General features: G+C 36.1%; 1 protein-coding gene across 1 annotated transcript in view; it reads left to right on the top strand.

Annotated features, from left to right (window-relative positions):
- The window catches only part of MEI4 (meiotic double-stranded break formation protein 4), a gene marked incomplete at its 3' end in the record, with an annotated part of 174,091 nt that overhangs the window by 36,674 nt on the left and 115,207 nt on the right, over positions 1-22,210 (top strand). The window contains exon 3 of the mRNA XM_079146544.1: positions 17,907-18,442. Coding sequence (XP_079002670.1) covers positions 17,907-18,442 — 536 coding nt within the window. The remainder of the gene's footprint in view (positions 1-17,906; positions 18,443-22,210) is intronic.

The raw sequence follows: 22,210 nt of genomic DNA, 5'->3' as shown, positions 1-22,210 counted from the left end.
ATATTTAGAATGTTCTAATTTATCAATAGAACAGAATATACAGAATGTAGTAATCTTTGTCTTACCTATTGTTATTCTAATAAATACCTTTCCCTCTGGAATTTAGTATAATATGTCCATTTATTTCTGTAAAATGATATTTTTAAGAAAATTACCTATTCTTTGACCCAGTTCATACAAGTTAGATGGCAGTTTGCGTATTTAAATACCTAATTTTGTGAATAATTGATCATGCTTTTAATAACTCTGAAGTTATTTCTACCTGTGTATTTTTATGACATGTTTATCCTCATCTGATTAGCTTATATTCTGTGAACCACAAGGCATCTCATCATATCTATAATTTCCAAGCAGGAATCAGTCTAAAGTAGGCCAACTCCGTGCTGGTGGGCTGCTTTGTGTGGCTGCACAGCTCTCTGATGTCAAGCGATACAGCAGGAGCTGGACCCAGAGAACTGTGTGCCTCTGTGATCTGTATTTTTCCAGTCCCTCTGAAACTTCTCTTTAAAGAAGTGCACAGTTAGCTGTGATGGTGAGCACAGTGATGACAAACTGAGGTGCTCATTTAGCTTTTTAACAGTAAATACCACATCAGTCCAAGCCTTTGTATCTGCAGGTCTATGTCGGTGGCGAGGAGTTCCCATAAGTATGAAAAAAGTGCCATAATAAGATTTGCAACTTTAATTTTTAAAATTTATTTTTATTTCTTAAAAAGATTTTCTGAAAGTGTATGCCTCTTTAGTATTTGGTAGACCTAAGGCTATTCTAGGCATTGGTTCTCAACCCTAATGATATGTTAGAGTTACGTGACAGTGAAGTCCTACTCCTGACTAATTATGTCAGAATTTCTGAGATTTGGACCCAGTCATCAGTGCTTTTTCAGTCTTTAGTTTATTCTAAAATATAACCAAGATTGAGACCACTGGTTTAAGGTGAACTTTTATTATTGTTGAGGTATCCAGTTGGGGTCCAGGTCCTTGGTGTCCTGAACAAAGAATTGAGCAAGACACATAGAAGTAGCAGGCAGAGTACAGATTTATTGCAGATGAAGGTGAAGGTAGCCTTTCGTAGGGAAGAGTGGAGTGGGCCAAGTAAGAGAGGCTGAAGGTGCTGACATCTGGAAATCAGTGTCTTATGCTCAAAACTGTGAGGTGTTCTCTTCCCTATATACCCTAAATTGAAGACTTTACCCCATTTGCTTCCATTGGTTACCTTATAATAATACCTGATTAGAATAGTGTCCAATTTTCCCCCATTGGTTACTTTAGAAAATCTAATTAAAATACTGTCCACTTCACCTCCATTGGTAATTTTAGAATACCAAACCTGTGATGGGAGTTATGGGTCATAAGTCCTAGGTGGTGGGAGTTGTCATGGTAATGGGTCTTATTGTAAACTGGGACATCATCTCCTTGCCTTGTCCTCCAGTGACGTTTTACATACCTGCTTCTGCCATTTTGGTGTCCCTGAACTCCCACATAACACTTTCATATTCTATATTTAACCCAAAGGCCCTTATTGCCAGTTTTCAGTATTAATCTCATCTAATTTTATTGCCAGTTTTCAGTATTAATCTCATCTAATTTTAGTCCCTTTATTTTACTGGAGTTCTCAGCAGTTCTTTTTTAGGAAGAATGGAACCATCATTCTACTCTCTGCTTCTACAAGTTCAGTGTTTTTCTATACTACACATAAGTTAGATCATGCAATATTAGTCTTTCAGGTACTGAGAGTGGAGAAAGGATGGGGAAATTCTACTCAAAGGGCACCGAGTTTTATTAGGATGAGTCCTGAGATCTATGCTAGTGTAATGACTATAGCTAATAATATTATATCTGTAAAAACTGCAAAGAGAGCATGTCTTAATTGTTTTTCCCACATAAAAATGCTAAATATGTGAAGTGATAGCCATACCAATTATACCCTAACAGAGTTGAAAGAATGAAAGACACCAACATGGCCCTTTGGAGGATTCAGCTGACTTTAGATTTTTGTATACTATTCAACTCTAATTGTGAGATTTGAAAGCATGAGTGACATTGGTGAGCAAGTGACATTGGTGATCTCTGGCAGTTGAAATTGTGTGTGTGGGGTTTAGATAAGCTGGAGGCATGGCTAAGTTTGGAATTGGGCTCTTGGTGGGGATTTCAAGCTCCCTAGGGTAGATAGTGAACAATCATAAAATGAAAACTATCATTCATTTCAATTGCACTTTATCTTTTATTAAGGTAAATAATAGTAGATAGTTTCCTCCATCTTCAAAAGCCATTTTATAAAACAAATCTTTTTCAAATTAGAAAACAGTTGTATTTCAGCTCTTCCCTCTGCATTGTTTCTTTTATTATATAACATATTGAACAAGTTGTGCTATACTTTTGAAATGGAACACTTAATGTTTCTGCCATGATTTCTGTGTTGTTCAATTTGTAGTAATATTCAGCAGCAAATGGTGAGTTAAAATGCCTCTTCAGAAAGGGGCAGGTATCATTCTTATTGGCAAAACATTAGAACTTTCCAAAGGACCCTATATCAGTTGATATGGATATTCTTTCTTTAACACAATTTATGAGTGGACAATTAAGAGAGTACTTAGTTTATATCTATAAATAGACACAGTTACATAGTTTTTAGTTAAAATTACACAAAAATTTATGATAGCATTGTCGTAATTCACAAATTCTTAATAAATAAACTTCCTAAGAATTTTCAGCTGTTAATTTGTTTAAATAATTGGGATAGTATAGTTTTGTAGTACATGCTTTTTTCCCCAACTAATGAAATAGTTTTATATTCCTGGAAGATGTAATTGACCCTCATTTTTATGGCATTAATATCATAGATTTAGGTGTTTACTAGAAAGTGTCTGAGAAGTCAAGGGAAGTGATATGATTAGAGCATCCATTCTGACAACTGGTATGGATTTTTAAAAAAAGAGCAATACCTAGAACACCATGCTTGTTATATAACATTTTAATATGCTAATGAGGGATCTTTATTGACGTTTAGCACCCAGTATGTGCTTGATTAATTCTGTAATGAATATACATAAATAAATGCAAAGAAAACCAGTGAAGGAAGAGCAGGAGGAGGTACTATCGGAGAAGAAATGTTACTGAAGACAAATTCTGGAGGTGGGGTGTTAATTGGAAGGAGCATGGGTTTTGGAGTTAGGTAAATTTGGTTTGAAACTCAGCTGTACCAGTATTAACCAAAGTCTTTGGGGCACTTGGTTACTTATGATATTCACTCTTCTCCTCTATAAAATAAGGATGCTAGCAGTGAGGATAATGGAGGGAGTGGGAAGTTTGATTGGGACTGCTTGCCATGATACCATGTAGGCAAAAACAAGCAATAGTTTCCTCCTAGCTTTGACAGTCTTGTGGGAATTGCCATTGATTCCTTAGCATCAGAAGAACCTAAGGGTTGCTTGAGGAATTAAGAATTTTACTGTTTCATTTTATCCTGCAAAGACTTGTGGCTAACTGATATAGCAGATTCTGTCAGTAGGCAACAAAAAACAAATGTTTAGGATGTTATGAGTTTTCTTCTTCTAGTGGTAAAATTGAAAAATAACCATCATTGATTGTCATATCTTACATTCTAGTCTAGTAGCCAAAGATGGAAGATATATTGTTATCAGCCTGGTGATCTGCTTCTCTTACAAGTCAGTTGTCAGACAATTTTATAGAAATTCAGTTGTTATCCTGCTCAATTATTTTGGGAGTTACATTAATCACACTTGATTTTCATTCTCTATTATATTTTTGTTTGTTATAAAAAGTTCTAATCTGATTTTATTATTTTGCTCAGATTTCTCAATCATGTAATTTTGGGTATCATCACAATAGTAAAAATCACTGAAAATGAATTCTGCTTGGTTAGCAATAATGTGTTTGCAGAAAATCAACTCTGAGCTCTGACTTTTACTCTTCACAAGAAAACATTTTAATCATAATTAACAGTGTAATTATTGACTATTGAGCTCTCTTTGGCTTTGCCTCCTTTTCAGAATTAAGACTCTTTTTATTTTGTTCCCTAAACAAAGACTGCAGCCTCAAACCTAATATTCTTACAGAGTTGTTATTTGTAACTTTATGGGCAGATAGACTATACTTCAAAAGAATGTTAGCTATGGAAACGTGTGTATCTCCAGACTGCAGTGTGTGGATGATTCTGGTCTTCAGAACAAGCCTGTAGTTAGTTCATATACCTCTGTCCTATGTTATGGTTTATATCATAAATGTCCCCCAAAGACTGTGTGTTAAAGGCTTGGTTACCAGAAAGTGGCACTATTGGGAGATGGTGGAAGCTTTAAGAGGTAGGACCTAGTGGAAGGAAATTAGGTCATTACGGGGTATGCCCTTGAATGGGATATTGGGATCCTGATTACTTCCTTTCTTTATTTTGCCTCCTGGTTGACATGAAGTAAGCAGCTTTGCTCCATCATGTGTTCATTGTCATCATGTTATGCCTTGCCACAGGCCCAAAGCAATGGCACCTAGTAGGTATGGACTTACATGGTGAAATGAAAGACAACTATTTCCTGGATTTAAATTTGGCCAATTATAGTAGTTTTCTATTTCTGAATTGTCTGGTAGTCTAAGGATCTTATCAATATTTCCAAAAAGTTCTGTGAGTTTTTAGAGAAAAGAGTAATTTAATTTATGTGATTCCACAATTAAATAATCTTTTCAACTATGAGCTTTCATAAAACATTGTTTTTGTAATGTCATAATAGTCATTTAGCAGAAATTGCTGAGCATCTACTTTATGCCTGGCATCATACTCAGTGCTTAGAGTGCACTAGTAAGTCAGATATACTACTTTGTCTTTGGATTTTATGGTCAAAGGCAGAAAAGAAATGGTTACATGTAATAACAGGTTCTTTGGGAGCACATTGAATGAGAATCTAATGTGATCTAGAAGTTCAGAAAAGGCCTGTAGGGAGAGCAACATTTAAGTTAAAGATGAATATTAAACACTTAGGGTAAGAGATGGGAATAAGGGATGGGAATATGCTCTAGACAGAAGGAAGAACACAAGGCATGAGGCAAACATGGATAGAGAAACATCTTTCAAACTTGACTGCATATTAGTTATCTGAAGAGATTAAGGAAAAGACAGGTGCTTAGATCCCATGCTGAGAGAAACTCCGTACTTGGAAAACCACAATTAAGGTATTTTAAACAGATGGGTGATACAGTAAAATTTGAGATTGAGAAGATCACTGGGCTCCAGCCTGAGACAGACTGGCACAGGTGAGCCTGAGTGCGTGTGCATAGCCCAATTGAAAGCCATTGCAGTGAATAGCTTGGGTAAGAGTGGTGTCAGCTGGGATGGGGAGTGATAGGAAGAATAAAAGCTGGCCAAAGGAAAAGAGAAAAGGCTAATTAAGTAGGAGGGAGTCCTAGGAAAGTAGTATTACATAAACTACTGTTCTGAGTTTGAGGAAATGCATGAGATGAAACATGAAATGTCAAGCAAGGTAGAAATGAAACATTAATTCAAGTGACTGGTTATCACTTACTCCCTGGCAACTTTGCTGAGGGAAGTAGAAAAAAAAAATGTGTGTTTTTGTGTGTGTGTGTGTGTGTGTGTGTCCATCTCCAAATACCTGAGATAGAAAGTTAGTTTGATAAAAATATCACTGGAAATGTAACTGTGGACATGTGGTTCAGAAAAGAAGGGTGAGTGAGGCCTGAAGGAAGCAAAGAACTTCAATAGGCAATAGTTGTCACAACCTGGGAAAGGGAAAATATTCCCTTTTTGGTTTGGGTGTGGTGTGTCCAGGATGGAAGATATGATTACCTTTATGAAGTTTATGCTTTATTACTCTAGTAAGGATTATGGGCAAGGGGTGTGTATAAATCCAGCATATAGGAGAAACAGATTTAGGAGAGGAAAAAAATACTACAGGCAGGAAAGCCTGTAGCCTATAGGAAAAGGGCACCTGCATTCTGAGCACAATGAGAACATGGACTCAGATGCCATTGAGGAGAATTTTGGTTCCAAAGAGGTGCATTTTGAACCAAATAAAAATAATGCAGTTTACTGACTAACTATAGGAACATAAGAAAAAGGGACTGCTCAAAGGGAACACAACATTTTGAAAATAGGTGGCTTAAAGAGAAAGAATATTTTATCTAACAGTGATACATAGATATGTGTGTGTGTGCTATTTAAATAGTCCATTGTTTAAAAGGTTTAAAAATATTCCACATTTTGAGAGACAAATAGGATATATTATTAAATGAGTCAACATTTTTATAATTTCTTTTTGATACCTGCAAGATCTATTGTCAGACTTTTCTTGCAGTGAGTGATATCTTTATATAAAAAAGAAAAGATCTCTAAGATGTAAGTGGTGATTTTGAGCCCTCCAGGGACAGAGGGAGTGAGGACAGAGCCTCACCCAAGTAAACAGAACTTACTGGGACTCCCAGCACCCTATGCAGACAGTAGGTAAGCATATCAAGACTCTGAAAGACACTTATAGGGTTAATGGTGTGCATTATAGCTTTAATTATAATCGTCAGCACTTGGGAGAAACACTGTCATTAGTCACCAGAATGGAAGATTAAGAGGATTTTATGGATGTTTGGTATGTTTTAGGATTGCAAGATTATTTCCTTGGAGAAGCCTAAGTTATTTGAAGATGTATACTTAGCAGTTACCTGGGGACAGTCTGGACAGTTACTGATTCCAAAATAAATAAGTAGGGGGCATAGGAATGTAGTATTGTCCACTATGCTCATATTTTAAGCAATATTGGCAAAATGTAGTGATAATTACTCTTGTCTGAAATTTTGTGGAATTTTTCTCCCTCTATTTAATAGAAAGCAATTTAGTTGATATCTGTGATTGTCAGTATGGTTTTAGAAAAAAAAATCACTTGCTTGTAGTCTTGCACAGTGAAATTTTTGATAGCTTTTAAACAAGGCCTGCATTTCATGACATAGTTTTAATATGTCAGATGTAAAAAAAATAAAATAAAATCTTGAAACCAGAATCCATAAACCACAAACCTATATGGCAGGCTATAAAAAAATGTGATCCAAGTAAAGGTTTATTTCTAAGGAATCAGTTCATATTTGGGGCATCCTAACTAAGTTTCTTAATTGAGATCTCCATCTGTTTGATACAAACAGATGCCATCATTTAGACAAAAATGTGTTTGGCTTCACATGAGGTAAATCAATGACCTTATAGAGGCAAAGGCCTACAATTTTTTATTTAAAAGTTGCATTTTACCTAATAAGATAGATGTAATTTAAAGGATGGAATTGAAAGGTGAAGAAATTAGAAGGTGAATTAAAACTGGAGACTTCCTGTACTTTTTCAATTGTGATCTAATAAACAATTTAGGTGAATGTTTATAGATTGAAAGATTTTGGGCAACTGAAAGGCAATTAAAACGTTTTTCAGTATTTATGAATACTGAATACAATATTGAGGATCTTCTAAAATAGCCCACATCAACAAGTACTTAAATACATCATATTTGTTTAGTAGTGCTTGACTTTCAAGACTGGAAAACAACAAATCTGCTTACAGTCCATTAGGAGCTATGGCTTGGTTAGAAATGCAAGAGCTCCTAAAATAGTCATATATAAAAATAGACAAGCTGCATACAGTTTGCCTTGTTATATTTATTCCTTTTTATCCATTAATTGATTAATTGATTCCTTATTCAACAAAAATTCTTTGACTCTGAAAGTCCAGTAGTGAATAAGACAGATGTAATAGAATTTATATTTCCCTGAAGGAGATACACAATATCAAGTAAACTGATATTCCAAGTGTGTTAAAAGCTGTGACGATGATAACCAGGTTGAAGTGGTAGAGTACCTGTGGATGGGACAGGGACACAAAGAGACCGTTTGGTCAGTGAGTCTGCAGTCCTCCTGGTGGGGTAGGTCAGAAAGCTCAGTGAACAGAAACAGACCAGCATGGCTGTGGAGCAGAAAGAGTTAAGAATAGTGGGGTTAGGAGTGAGGCCAGGGAAGAGGCCAGAGCACAGCTTATGTAGGGCTTAATCTGGTGGGTAGAACTTTTGATGTGATGGGAATCTTCTGGTGAGCATTTACTAGGAATTTTAAACTTCTTGCTCCCGATTCTCTGTGGAATGGGTTGCTAGTGGGAGTGGAAACAGGACTGCTTTGTAGGATTCTGAGATGTGGTTTATAAAGGAAGTGTTTTAGTCAGCTTTTTCATCCCTATGACCAAAAGACCTGTCAAGAACAATTTTAGAGGAGATGAAGTTTATTTGGGACTCAAGAATTCACAGATCTCAGTCCACAGAGTGCCAACTCATTGCTCTGGGCCTGAAGTGAGACAGAACATTGTGGTGAAAGGGTGTGTCAGAGGAAAGCAGATCAGGACATACATGTCTTCAGGAAGCAGAGAGAGTGTACCACTCACCAGGGGCAAAATATAAACCCCAAAGGTATACCCCCAGTTACCTACTCCCTTCAGCCATACCCTACTTCCCTATAGTTACCATCCAGTTAATCTCTGTCCATGGATCAATCAATCCACTGATAGGTTACATATCTCAGTGTGATTTCACCTCTGAACTTTCTTACATTGTTTCCACATGTTAACTTTTGGGTAACACCTCATATCTAAGTAATAACAGGAAATGATAATGACTCAGCCTAAGGTGGGATAGGATAGCAAAAATATATAAGGCTCTACTCTTGCAAAATAGAAAATAAGTGCAAAGTTTTCCCTGAAAAGGGAGTGAGCTGCAGCTTAACCTTGAAAGATTAAACAGGAATTAGTATGAACACATGTAGAAGAAGAAGGAGGACATTCCAAGAGTCACGGAGGCAAGAGTTGAGATGACACCAAATAGGGCACAACCTATTTCTCTGCTGTCCAAAGAATTGCAAGTAAACATAAATTAATATAAGCAAGTGTTCTCATGCTGCAGTCACCTGGGAACTTTAAAAACACTGACATCTGGTTGCCATGCTTAGAAATTCTGATGTATTTGGCATAGAATGTGGTTTGTATTGGATTTTTTAAAAACCTAAAGGCACTTTAATTTGCAAGTAAGCTTGAAAATTAGAGAAGTAATGCATATCAATATAAGTTCTTATAACTTAGAGTTCCCAAGTCTAGCAAGACACAGGCTGAGTGCATGACATTGGAGTAAAACAAAACAGTGCTTTTGAGACTTTCTCAGTTATCTACCTAATTTTTAATTGGTATTTGTAAGGGGTACAAACAGTGTAGAGAATATGGAGAAATAAGAGAATACCCTGAAATGTTGTATAAAATGCAAGTTCCTGGAACCCTCCCTTAAAAATACTGAAAGTCCATGCATAGGAATTCTTAACTAAGTTAAAGGAAACACTGCGTTGGGTGAGCAATCTCAGTGAATATCATTTTTGATAAAGAGAATGAAGAGGACACGTGGTAGGAAGGAGTGTGAACTTCAGTTATTACCTAACACAGGAAGCTCAGGGGACCCTAAAGGTAACATTCCAGGAGTATAGATATGAGGAATTGGAATCCTATGGCCAAAGCTGAGGTCAAAGAAGTAGCTTCAGTGTTTGGTAGAAAACAAAGTCAGACAGATTCTGTTGGAAAGAAATTTGGTCAAGGACAGATTAGAGATCTGTGGAATCTCATCAGAAAAGGTGAGTGCTAGATTGGAGAGTGCTGCGTAGTTTGGCATTCACAGTATTGGGGTGGGCACCATAGGATCACACAATCTAGTGTTAAGCAAAATCACATTGTTAATTTCAAACAATTAGACTTTATGGTTCAGAGAAAGATAATAGTGTGTAGAGGAGAGGAGAGGAGATTGATTATTTTCCCTTATAAAACAAGACTTATAAGAGTCTTTTTGGAGCAAGTTGCTTATCTTGAAGGATGGTTACTATTTAGAGAATAATGGATATGAGGGTATTTAAAACAAGAGGGAACAGTGTGAGGCATAGATATAGAAATATACTGGAAAATGATCTGACTAGCATTCAGGGAATGAATGTTTTCTGGAAAATAATATGAATAATTAGAGTGGAGTTTATTAGAAGAGATATGAGAGCCAATGTAAAACAAGTTTTATTCTGTTGACAGTTAACCATCTTATGAGATTTTTCAATAGGAAAATAGAATGGCCACTTGACGTTCATTGAGTGTGTACTACACATGTACCAGGCAGTCTGTTTTATATTATCTGAAGGTAAGCTTATTTAAACAGTGATTGAATGTCAGACAGTAACGTCAACTGTCATAGCCCAGGTCTTTACATGTAATTACTTTGGTTTTGAATAAATGAGATTATGATATTAAAAAGGTTTGAATTTGTTCAGTAAGTATCATTACACTCTTACTCAACATTACATGCTCTGGAATATGCCAGTAAACCAGCAAGTCTCCTGGAGCACACATTCTTGAGAGCAAGGACAGAGTATACCAGTAGGGGATGAGTGATACTTACTTAAAACAGGGTGATGTGTCAAAGAATAAGCTGGTGTCTCCTTTAGATGGGGTGGTCAGAGAAGGCATTTCTAAAGAAGGGACATTTAAAAACATGCTTGAATGACAAGAAGAACCAGCCTTGAGAAAATTGTGAATGAGGGTAGAGAGAACATTGCACACAGAGAGAAGGTTTCATGCAGAGGAAGGCCCTGAAATGGGAATCACCTTAGTGATTCCAAGGAGCAGAAGGGCAAGGCAGAATCAGTATGGTCTTTCAATATATGAAGGTAAAGGACAAAGAGAAAGATGATTTTCAAGTTTGAAACCTTGGAGACTAGAGGGTAGTAGCATTTTTATTAGGAAATTGTATCAAGTCTAAGTGAAGATAGTTATCTGTTTTGGACATATGAAGTTTTAAGTGCTGAGATCAAACTTTGTTGATATACAAGACTGTAAAGAAGAAACCTAGTGATTTGAGCTTGAGAGTAGGTTGGGACTGGAGATACAGATTTGAGTTATTGGACAAAAGGAATTTTTTAAGACTCTGAAAAAGATGGGGATATCCAGGAAACTGGGATGAGACAAGAAAGCTACAGGAGTAACATTGAGGAAGGCTTATGTTGGGGCTGTAAGATGACTTGGGAGAGAAAGAAACAACCAGAAAGTCCAGTTGAACTTCTGAAGGCAGGAGCTGTGTTGTCAAGTAATCTAGAACCAAGTTGGCCCACAAATACCCTATGACTTTTGTGAACTTCATTCAGTGAAGACAATTCAGTTAAGAAAAATCATTCCATTAGTTAATATTTTCATGCATTTTATATCGCCTCTTTAGGGATATTATAGGGATGATGTAGATTACTAGAGTGGAATTAAACATGTTGAAGCCTTTCTTTGTTAGAATTCCTTAAACGTGCTTTCCAGTATTCTGAAATATATCCTTCTAGAGGAAGAAGCCAAACAGTTTCTTTCAAGTGAAACACTGTCATATCAAAAGATGAATTATGCAGTTAAAATAGTATTTCCTGTTCGACCACCAGGTGGCGGAAACATTACTTTTAAATTGTTTAATGTGTCAGTACATGTGAGTGATTATTAAAGCTAGGAATTCATAGTTGGTAGTGAGAAGTTATATATTGCCTGTGATGACATTTGAGTGCATTTGAAGAATATATGTAGTTTTTTTCAACGTGTGTTCAGATCACCAAGTATATAGGAAGGCAGACATTAGGCAATAGAAACACCCACATAAATAAACTTTGCCTTCAAGAATTTCTCCTTTTCAATCAGAAATCACTAATACATCCAGAACAGGCTAATGGGTGTAGCAATTGAAGTATGAGTGAGGTACCAGATAGCCTAGATGGAGAGTGATTTTCTTTGCTTGGACAGAGCAGAAAGGTTTCACAGAAGATTTAAGGCAGGACTTGAAGAATCAGTACATGTCTGGGTTATAGACTTAAGTATCCACCAGATGGGAAGAAATTGTGTGAATGCATGGTTGTGTGAAGTAATGCAGCATGTTTTGGTGACCTGAGAACATTGTTTGCACATAAATAAGGGTGAGGACACAGGTAAGGCTGGAGAAGTAGGTGGGGACCACATAGTGAAAAACTGTGTAAGCCAAGCTGAGTAACTTGGAGGGCCCTTTTCTATAAAGTAAGGAAAGCCTCTGGAGGTTTTAAGGATCTAAGTCCTGTGATCAAAATAATATTTTAGCAGAATGTAGCTTATAGTAGGACACAACTAGAGGCAGGTAGATAAGAAAAGAAAGGCTACTGTATTAAGCAGTTCAAGAGATGATGATGGCAACTATAAAGTGGGGAAGGGGCTAGGGAAGTACAGATTATGATGATTGATTTTGTGTGTCGACTTGACAGGGCCATGGGATGTCCAAATATTTGGTAAGACATCATTCTGTGTGTTGTGTGGGGTTTTTTTTGCAGGGGAAGGTTACCAAAGATTGAACTCAGGGTCACTTGACCACTGAGCCACAATCCCCAGCCCTTTTTTGTATTTTATTAGACAGGCAGGGTCTTGCTTAGTTGCTTTAGCACCTCACTTATGCTGGACTGGCTTTGAATTCACAATCCTCCTACCTCAGTCTCCTCAGCCTCTGGGATTATAGACTTGTGCCACCGCGCCTGGCTTGCTATGTGTTTTTGAATGGGATTGTTTGAATTGATAGACCAAACTGAGTGTATTGGGTTGGCCTCCCTAATGTGAGTTGATCTCATCCAATTATAAGGACTGAATAGAACAAAAAGGCTAAGCCTTCCTGAGATATGGGGTAGCTGCTCCTTCCTTCCTTGAGGAGAGACATGGGTCTTGTCCTGCCTTGATACTCAGTAGAAATATGGGTTCTTCTTTGTTCTTAAGCCTACTGGTTTTTGGACTGGGATTTACAGTATTGGTATTCCTGGATTTCCATCTTGCCCTCTGCAGATCTTGGGACTTCTTAGCCTATATAATTGCTGTGTGTCCCTTTCTGCTTTGGGAGATAATCAAGACTAATACATGTGTAGAATGTGTAATCATCATAACATGATGTTTCACTGTATGTGGAGGATAGAAGGGACAAAGAAGACAATGATCCACCACCCTGGGCCTACTGACAGGAGGGATAGTTATAATAGCTGAATAGACAATATGTGGGGCAAACATGAATTGTGTATTTGTGTGTGTGGTGCATGAAGATGATTTGCTCACTTTCATAAAGTTAATAGGATTTGCAGGGACTGCAGAAAAATATTCCCTTTAAACACTTAGCTCTGTAAGTTAGTTTTACGGGTGAGATAGGCATTATAGAAGTAAGTGTGAAATGACATCAAGAATTGATGAGGCTGCAATTATTTTTGAGGGCAGCAGAAAATATATTTGCTCTTGATCCAGGGGTGGCATTTTTAGGGTAGGATGTGTAATAGGAGGGTGCTATTTTAGTCAGCTTTTTCATTACTGCAACCAAAGACCTGAAAAGAACAATACCGGGGGGAAAAGTTTATTTGTACAATCGTAGTTTCAGAGGTCTTAGCCTACTCCATTCCTTGGGGCCTAATGTGAGGCAGAACATCATGGAGGAAGAGTGTGGTAAAGGAAAGCAACTTTGGACATGGCAACCATGAAGCAGAGAGAATGAGAAACAGAGAGACTCCACTCACCAGATATCAAATAGATACCCCAAAGGCATGCACCAGTTGTCACACCTCTTCCAGCCACACCCTACCAGCCTTCAGTTACCACTCAGTTAATACCTGTCTGGGGATTAATTCACTGATTTGGTTAAGACTCTCATAACCCAATCATTTCATCTTTAAACCTTCCTGCATTGTCTCAAACATGAGCCTTTGGGGTCACCTAATATCTAAACCATATAGGAACCAACTCTTAATTTGTTGAGTATAATTAAGATCTACTCTGAAATGGTAAATGGGTTTAAGAGAGAATTTTAAAACTGAAAGAAAATGAGAGAGTTAAAGATTCGGGAAAATGAAATAGAAAGTCTAGGTATCCAGTATGTGAGAGGGACATAGACAGTTATAGACAGAATCTGCAAGTTTTGTTTGTTACTGCTTTTAAATAATATCTTATTGCATATATTTATATGAGATTTCATACTTTAGAATGGATTTCTGATCCCTATAATTATTTAGTAACAGATGATGTTTATTTAGAATTTAGTGTGTGTCAGAATGCTTGATCTATGTGTGTGTGTGTGTGTGTGTGTGTGTGTGTCTGTGTGTCTGTTAAATCTAATGACAAACAGGTAAGTCATATACATTAAGTGAAAAAGGTACTGTATCTCTCAAGCACTTCAGCCCAATAATAAGAGAGAAGGCTCATTTGACTTCCGTTTCACCTGAGTTGCTCTTAGAAAAATAGGAATTAAAGATTAACACATGGCTTCATTTTCTTTTCTGTCCTTGAGTATGAAGAAACTGAAGATATTAGTTTCACTTGCTCACTGTGTGGCTTTTCTCAGGTCTCTTAACCTGCATTTCCTTTTCAGTTTGTTAGAAATTGTAAAAACATCTTCCAGCTTTGTTGTGACCATCAGTTGAACTATTTGATGAAAACTGCTTTGTAAAATTAAATAATGAACATAAGATTCTTTAATTCAACTTGATATTTTGACTTTAATATGTATTATGTAAAACTTTAATCATCTTTTGTTGAACTGATGCATTTGTTTAGGGCACTTGAGAGAAGATTGCTCTCTGTGTGTTTTTCCTCATTGGCATTTCCACCATATGCCCTCATGATACTTTTTTTGAGATTGTAGTAATGGTCAAGCAGTCAAGAAGAAGAATGGTCAGTTTGATGTATTCCTCTCCCTATAGTGTGCACATGAGCTGAACTTCTCTCTTCAAATTTGTATCTGTCTTACATGAAGGAGATGAAATGGAGTGGTTGTGGCTTACCAGTGAGGAGTGAAAAGCAGAAACCACAAAACAACTTCTTGCCTATTAATTGATAGAATTAATTTTACAAGTCTACCTTGAAATCATCACCCTTGAAGTTCAGCTTATCTTGATGGAAATTAGAATAGGTTAATGAAATTGTTCACTTTCTCTTTGGAGAGCTGTTTGACTCTCAAGAAGGAGGTATAATTCACCTGAATAATTAGTATAGCCTCCCTGCCCCTTTATTTTTAATGCACATCTTGAGAAGTCATTTCAAATGTTTATCCTTGTTTACCTAAAATGATCAGATTGGCTCTTTTGGTATATGCACATGGATTTCAACACTTCCCTATAAATCGTTGTTCTGGACATGTTTGAACTTTCTGTATTATCTCCCTAAGCTTGAAATACAGATATTCTTGTGATGATCAGCAAGTACATATCTGTATATTTGTAGTGATTATAGTAGGTACCTATTAAGTAAATGAACTCTGTTTTTACCTCATCTCCTGCTAATTTTATTGAAGGACAAAAAAACAACAATTTTAAATAGAAGTTAGATGAGGTCATTTTTATTATTCTTCTTCTCCCCTGTTAAACTATTGTCTCCCTGTCTCCTACTTCAAGGAACTATGGCTGCGAGGTAAGATCTCCTTTAACTTCCTGTGTGCCACTGGTAGCTTTCCAGTCCATGCACATTCTCACCTTCTTCTTCGGCCTTAGAGGAAAAAGTGTACTTCCAAATTACTGAGCCCATCCCATTCACTCGGGCCCTTGACTTACCTTCTACCTTCTCCAGCCCATGTCCCACCTGACATATTTATTTTCCCTCATATCTCCAACCTCTGATTCTCCATTATTTTTTTCTTTTTCTTCTATGGTTGTTAATGTTTCTTCCCACTTGAGCAATGCTTATTTGCAGTTACTATCTATTTTATACTCTCCTGATACACATCCTCAGAAGAATTGACTGGTCTGGACCTACTTTCTTTCTACTTTCTCTCTTCAGTTTACTGCTCTCCATCCTCTGCCACCCTGACTGACTGACCAAAGTTTACTATAGATAAGATCATTGGTGGATTGGTGGTTTTCTACTTGGTAATTCCAACAGATTTTTTTTTAACACTTTGTAGTTGGACTTCTCTACTTCTTGTGATTCTCTTTAAAAATGTTTTATTGACTTTATGACATGTTCTTTTGTATTCTTGTACCTTTTTTTTTTTTGGGGGGGGGTGCTGGGCATCGAACCTAGGGCCTTGTGCTTCCAAGGCAAGCACTCTACAGACTGAGCTATCTCTCCAACCCCTCTTGTACCTTTTTAACTGTTCTCTCTGTCTCCTTAATGACTATTCTTTCTTCAGAGTCCTCAAATATTGATACTCTTTAGCATCCTTTTTTGATCCTGTTTTCCTAACTGTCCATACTTTCCCTGAGTGATCATAACCGTTTTCATAGTTTCAGATACTACCTACATACCAAGGACTCCTAAAATATATTTTCAGTCTAGTCTTTTTCTCCATCTTTAGGCTCTTATGTCTAATTTCTAGGTGAACATCTCTGCCTAGATTTTTTTGTAGCTGCATAACAAATTTTACAGTTTACATAACAAATTTGAACTTCCTTCAGTTTCTCTTAGGCCAACTAACTCTTCTGGGTTTTTACTGTGTCAGCTGGTAGCACCATCACCTACCAGTACTTTATGTCAGAACCATGGGTTACATTTAACTTCTACTTATTGCCTGAAACTGTCAATGGCTTCCAGATTTATTTTGATATTTTATGTTTATTTCCTTGTTCAATATTTTCCTTTTTCTCTCTCACAACAGCCTTTTGGCTCATTTCTCTCATTATTTGATATTAGGACTACAGAGATGCTGTTTAATAAATTTCTCAAGGTGTCATCATTTTCTCCTCAAATGCACCCTTCCTATAGCCAGCCAGAGTGCTCCATCAAATGAAAATTAGGCCATTTCACTTTCCTAGCTTATACCTTTCACACTTCATTTCTGATCCTCCTTATAATGCTGACAGAACTATTTCTCATGCTCAGTCTCCTGGGTATATGTGTGTGCTTTAGAATGTTCAATGAGAATTTTCAGTTGGTTTCAGTTTGGTATGCACATTTTACTGATAATCACTTAAAAATGTAACCAGTACCTCTTTTCCTAATTTGTGTTTATGATGGTTTGTCTCTCCAAGAATGACCTGAAGTTCCTGTGCTTAGCTTTAACTGCATATACACACAGATCTATGTAGATATAGATATTATTGGTATTTTTTTTGTAATTTGGATATGTGTGTATGTGTATTAATTTTCCAAAGGAATCTTACACTATTTAAGTCTGAAATTCATTCTGCACCCTATGGGATAAATTCTAAGGTTCTTAATATGTCATAAATGATCTTATATTATCTGGCCTCTACATATTTCTAGATCTTAATGTCTTGTACTTTCTGTGGAAGCAACATCCAAGTATGTGGGAGTACTGATATATACAGTATGGTGTTTTCCTTTGTTAAGTCTGTGTTTTTGCACCTAACCCTTTGGTTATGGAATTCTTTTGCTTTTTCCATTTCTCTATTATTTTGAATTTATACTCTGCTTTATACATAGTTCTAGTATCACTTCTTCCAAGATGCACAGATCTAACCAGGAAGGACTTTCTAATGATCCTCACTTCTTAATTTACTAAGCAAATTTCTGTCTCTGACCCCCATTGCTTTGTGATCACCAATTGGAATCTGTACCACACTGTGACCTCCTTTGGTTCTTGCAGCCTTTTTTTTTTTTTTTCTCCATGGCATGTAGTTAAATGAGAGCTAGTGCCTGGAGAACATGGGGCAAATCACCATTGCTTTTCAGTTGTGAAGAAGAGTCCTTTCCTGTAATCAGACTGAGCAATTTCTGTTACAGGTGTTCCTCTACTATTTTTTTTTTACACTACTATTTGTTAAATGTTCAGTATGTCTTTACATGTATCATTTAGTATTTTAAGTTAGAAAATCAGTGTCTAGTTTTTATATGATGAAATTTTAGTTATAATGGGATAACTGTCCTATTCCTTTCTGTTTTAGGAAACTTATCTTCCCAGTTGCTGGCTCAGGAACCTGGAAGTTCTGAAAATACATTAACTCCAATGGAAGATTCTGGGTGTGACTTATCAAATGAGCAGAGAACTGAATCTTTGGAGCTATCCCCACATTTCGTGGAGAGCAGCACACCTCCACTTTTTCCTCTCCTACCTCTTATGAAAAGACCTCGTGCAGTTCCAGAAAATCCTTTGTTTTCTCACATGCAGTTCTTGCAGCATCTGCTTGAACTAAAGAACTTGACAGAATCGGGTGGTCTGAAAACAGACTTAACCCACTTCGAAAAAGACTCTTCTACAGTCTCCAATTCTGTTTGTCAGTTGCTGGATGGCCTGATCACTTTTTATCGTAATCCCAAACTTCCTTTTTCAAGCTTTTGGACGGAAGCTGTTGGTACTTTAGCTAAACTGACCAGTGATTATAACTTATCTAATCATATTCTTAAAAAGTGTCATAAGAAATTGGAAGAATTTGAGAAAACACTACTACAAGTTATTTTAGGGAACAACCATATAAACCGGGTAAGTAATACATCTCTCCTATTCATGTTATAAGATATTAATAATTTTCGTGAACATTCCCTTTGGCTAATGTGCACTGTTGTCCTGTAACCTTGTGGTCAAAGAGTCTCAAGTTCGGTATGCTGCATCTGTCTTCCACTCTTTTCGGTTGTCCTGTTTCTATCTCTGGCATCTAATTGTTATAGAATAGTTCTCTTTATAGTTGCTTTTGCTTCAAGCTTCCCTACTTTTGAAAAATATTTTAAAGTAATATATTATTTTTCTATATTTTTATTGACCCATAGTAATTATAGTAAGTATAGTAATTTATACAGAGTAGTTGGTATCATTGTGGCATATTCATACATATGTGTGTGTGTGTGTGTGTATAATTTAATCAGTTTCAATGCCCAATACCTCCCTTTACACTCACCTCTTCCCTCCCATTGGTTCCCTTTCTCTTCCCTAGTGTTCTCCCTTCCATTTTCATGATGTGCCTTTAAAAAACTTTTTTTTTGTCTCTAGCATTCCACATATGAGGGAACATAAGACCCTTGATTTTCTGAGTCTGGCTTATTTCATTTAGTATGATTTTCTTCACTTTCATCCATTTCCTAAAAATAACATGATTTCATTTTCTTTATGGCTCAAATATAGTGCCGTGTGTGTGTATAAATTTTTTATTACATTTGTTGGTTGATGGACATATAGGCTGATTTGTAACTTGGGTATTGTAATCGTGCTGCAGTAAACATGGATTGCATGTATCTCTAAAGTATGCTGACTAATTCTTTTGGATAAATACTGAGGAGTCATATAACTGGATCATATAGTAATTCTGTTTCTCATCTTTTGAAGAAATTATACTGATTTTCACAGTGGCTGTACCAGTTTACATTTCTCCATGCAGTGGAGACATGTCTCTAGAGACATAACTTCCTTCCACTAGGCCCACCTGCTAAATGTCCCATCACCTCCAGTAGTGCCACAGTCTGGTGACCAAGCCTTTAACATATGGGCCTTTAACATATGCATAACTAAACCATAAAATTGTAAGTGGCATAATGCTTCATGGACCCTCTGTAAATGTGGAATAATTGAATAAATTAACTGGGGAATGCAGAACATAAGCCTTTATTACGTTTTAGTTAGGTTTTTTTTCTTTATTTGACATAAAAGGTTTACTCAGGGATGCTTTCAATAAGAGACACTGAGGTAGTCTGAAATTGTTTTGTTATTTGACTCTTGAGACATAGTGGAGAGTTTCTTTTTCATGCTACTTTCTATCTTCTTTTTCTATGTGATCCTCTGATTGGAAAATTCCAAATGCCTTCACATTTTAACACTTTAATTGACTACTGAAAATATCAAAACAAAGCCTAGAATATCTAATCTATTCACCACATTTCACTGTAGGAAAAAAACTTATTGTACTTTGTTTCTTTGATATATCATTATTGCTTATCCTCAGTGTCATGATTTAATGCTCAGGTTTTGTACAGTGTGGACTCTTTCCGAATTTTTAGAACTCTGATAAACTAATTTGTTGCACATCTGTTCTCTCTATTAAAGTATGATTTGATCAGTATTTTAGAAAAATGTTTGATTATGCTTTTGGCATTTGTGAAAGATATTGAATTTTCTGTCTGGGAAACTAAAATCTTTTTCTTCTGGACCATAATCAATCAAGAATTAAATATCATATTTTTTATAGTTGTATCAAGTTATTGTCTTATTCTATTTTATGTTGCTATAGCATAATACCACAGAGAAGGTAATTTATAAAGAAAATAGTTTACTTTAGCTCATAGTTTTAAAGGCTAAGAGGTCCATGAGCATGGCCCCAGCTTCTGTTTGTCATCTGGTGAGGACCTACTTGCTGCATCATAATTTGGTGGAGAGGGCATCATGTGGTAAGGTTAGAGCAAGAGGTCTTAGCTCTGAGCTCTTCCTCTTCTTGTAAGGCCACTAACACCATCATAGGGTCCCCACCCCCAACCATATCTAATCTATTATTTCCAAAGGCCCCACCAAATACCATTAAGAAATTTAATTTGGTAATTAAGTTTCTAACACATGAAGTTTTAAGAAACACATTCAAATCAGCAGATATATAATGTTTCTTAGCCATCAGTAAGGTATCAAATAATATCCCTTGTTTTAGTATATTAATCTCCCTTAATTACTTTAGTATTTATTTTTGCTTTCTTAAGACTACCTTACACTGGTTTTGGTGTGATTGCTGATATGTTTATATTCCTTGTCAGAGTCACTGGATGATGCTTTTTCAGTCTAGGCTTCCTTTCCTGAAAGGTTTGGAGCTTGATGTGACTTAAAACAAGAATGTGCAGAAGAAACTTGTGATGATACAGATGGTTTTTGAAGTATGTGTTTTCCATATCATTTGCCATTGTGACAGCCACTGCTGAATACTGGTCAGCATAGATCAACAAGGGAATGAATGGCTTTCTGGGAGAGGTAACTGTTGCATTCAGAGGAAGTAAATTTTTTCACTACATTTACAATTAGGATGATGATTAATAAATGAATTTTAGTAGTATTTTCCCCATTTTTTCCTTCCTCAGTAAAAGCATCTTAGGCTAAATTATTCAAATATTTGTCATTGTCATGACTGCGATCATCATTATCATCATCATTATTATCCAGAGATGTTCAGACATCTTAATTATTTAATGGAAAATTGACTAATGCCTTCCCTTTATAAATATTTTTGTCTTTTTTAGCTTTTCTCAACCAAAAAGCAAATCTTCAAGAAATAATATATTCTGATGAAATATAGTATGGCTTCTGTTATTGCATTTTAATTGAGATTATACTTGATAGATTGAAACAAAACTCCAGTGTTTAGAAAACAATGGACTTCTAAAAAACCTTGTTTTCATACATTAGAAAGGTTTAAATAATATTGCTTAAAAACTTGAAACATACTGTCGATTTCTATTGAAATAAACATGTTTGAGCAATGTGATAGGAAAAGGATGTTATGAATACTTGAATATTCTGATTGGGATTTCATTTATTTATATTTAATGTATAAGGTTTTAAATATAATATGTCTTCAAAAACAAATTCTCAGTAAGTTGAGTAGTAAAATTATTCTGACCATGACTTATTATTTTTAAATGATGAAGAACCATTTGCTACCTTTCAAAAATTTGAGACTGTCATTGTAAATAACAGTTGTTGGGGCTGCATGTTGAAGGGGTAGGGGGTTGGAATGAAATGTCTTGGGAATGGTTTTGAATAATTCCAAATATTAGCTTGGTTGAAATGATTAATATGCTTCAGAGAAAATATGTGATTTGTGCTTTCTCACTTTTAGATAGACCCTTTTTTAAAAATATTAGTACTTAATATTATTAGTACTATATTTCTTAAACAATAAATATTTTAGAAATTGTTATCTCAATCCTATATCTGTGTTTTAGTCTGAGGATAATCATTGGTTTGGGACTGGAAGATTTAATCTATAATGCCATATTTTAAAGACATGTATCTTGAAATCATACAACTAAAAGGGATCTGCACAAGTCCTCCTCTTGAAGTTCTGGGAAACTGTCTTCATTTACCTGGGGTTGTGCTGTCTCCTTGCAAGATCCCAGGATGGCACCTTCATAGCTAGCCTGTGTACTTGCATCCAGTCAGAAGTGTTTATTTTTTAGGTCTTTAATACTCTTTTTCTGATTGAAATTCTGACCTTGCACCTTTCATATATGCCTGTGCATATACACGCATGAGTTTCAGACCTTTCCTGTATTTTCAGACTTC

This window comes from Sciurus vulgaris (assembly GCF_902686455.1).
Source record: "Sciurus vulgaris genome assembly, chromosome: 7".
In the NCBI taxonomy this organism is placed as follows: Eukaryota; Metazoa; Chordata; class Mammalia; order Rodentia; family Sciuridae; genus Sciurus; species Sciurus vulgaris.
This window is presented reverse-complemented; position numbering and strand designations above follow the sequence as displayed.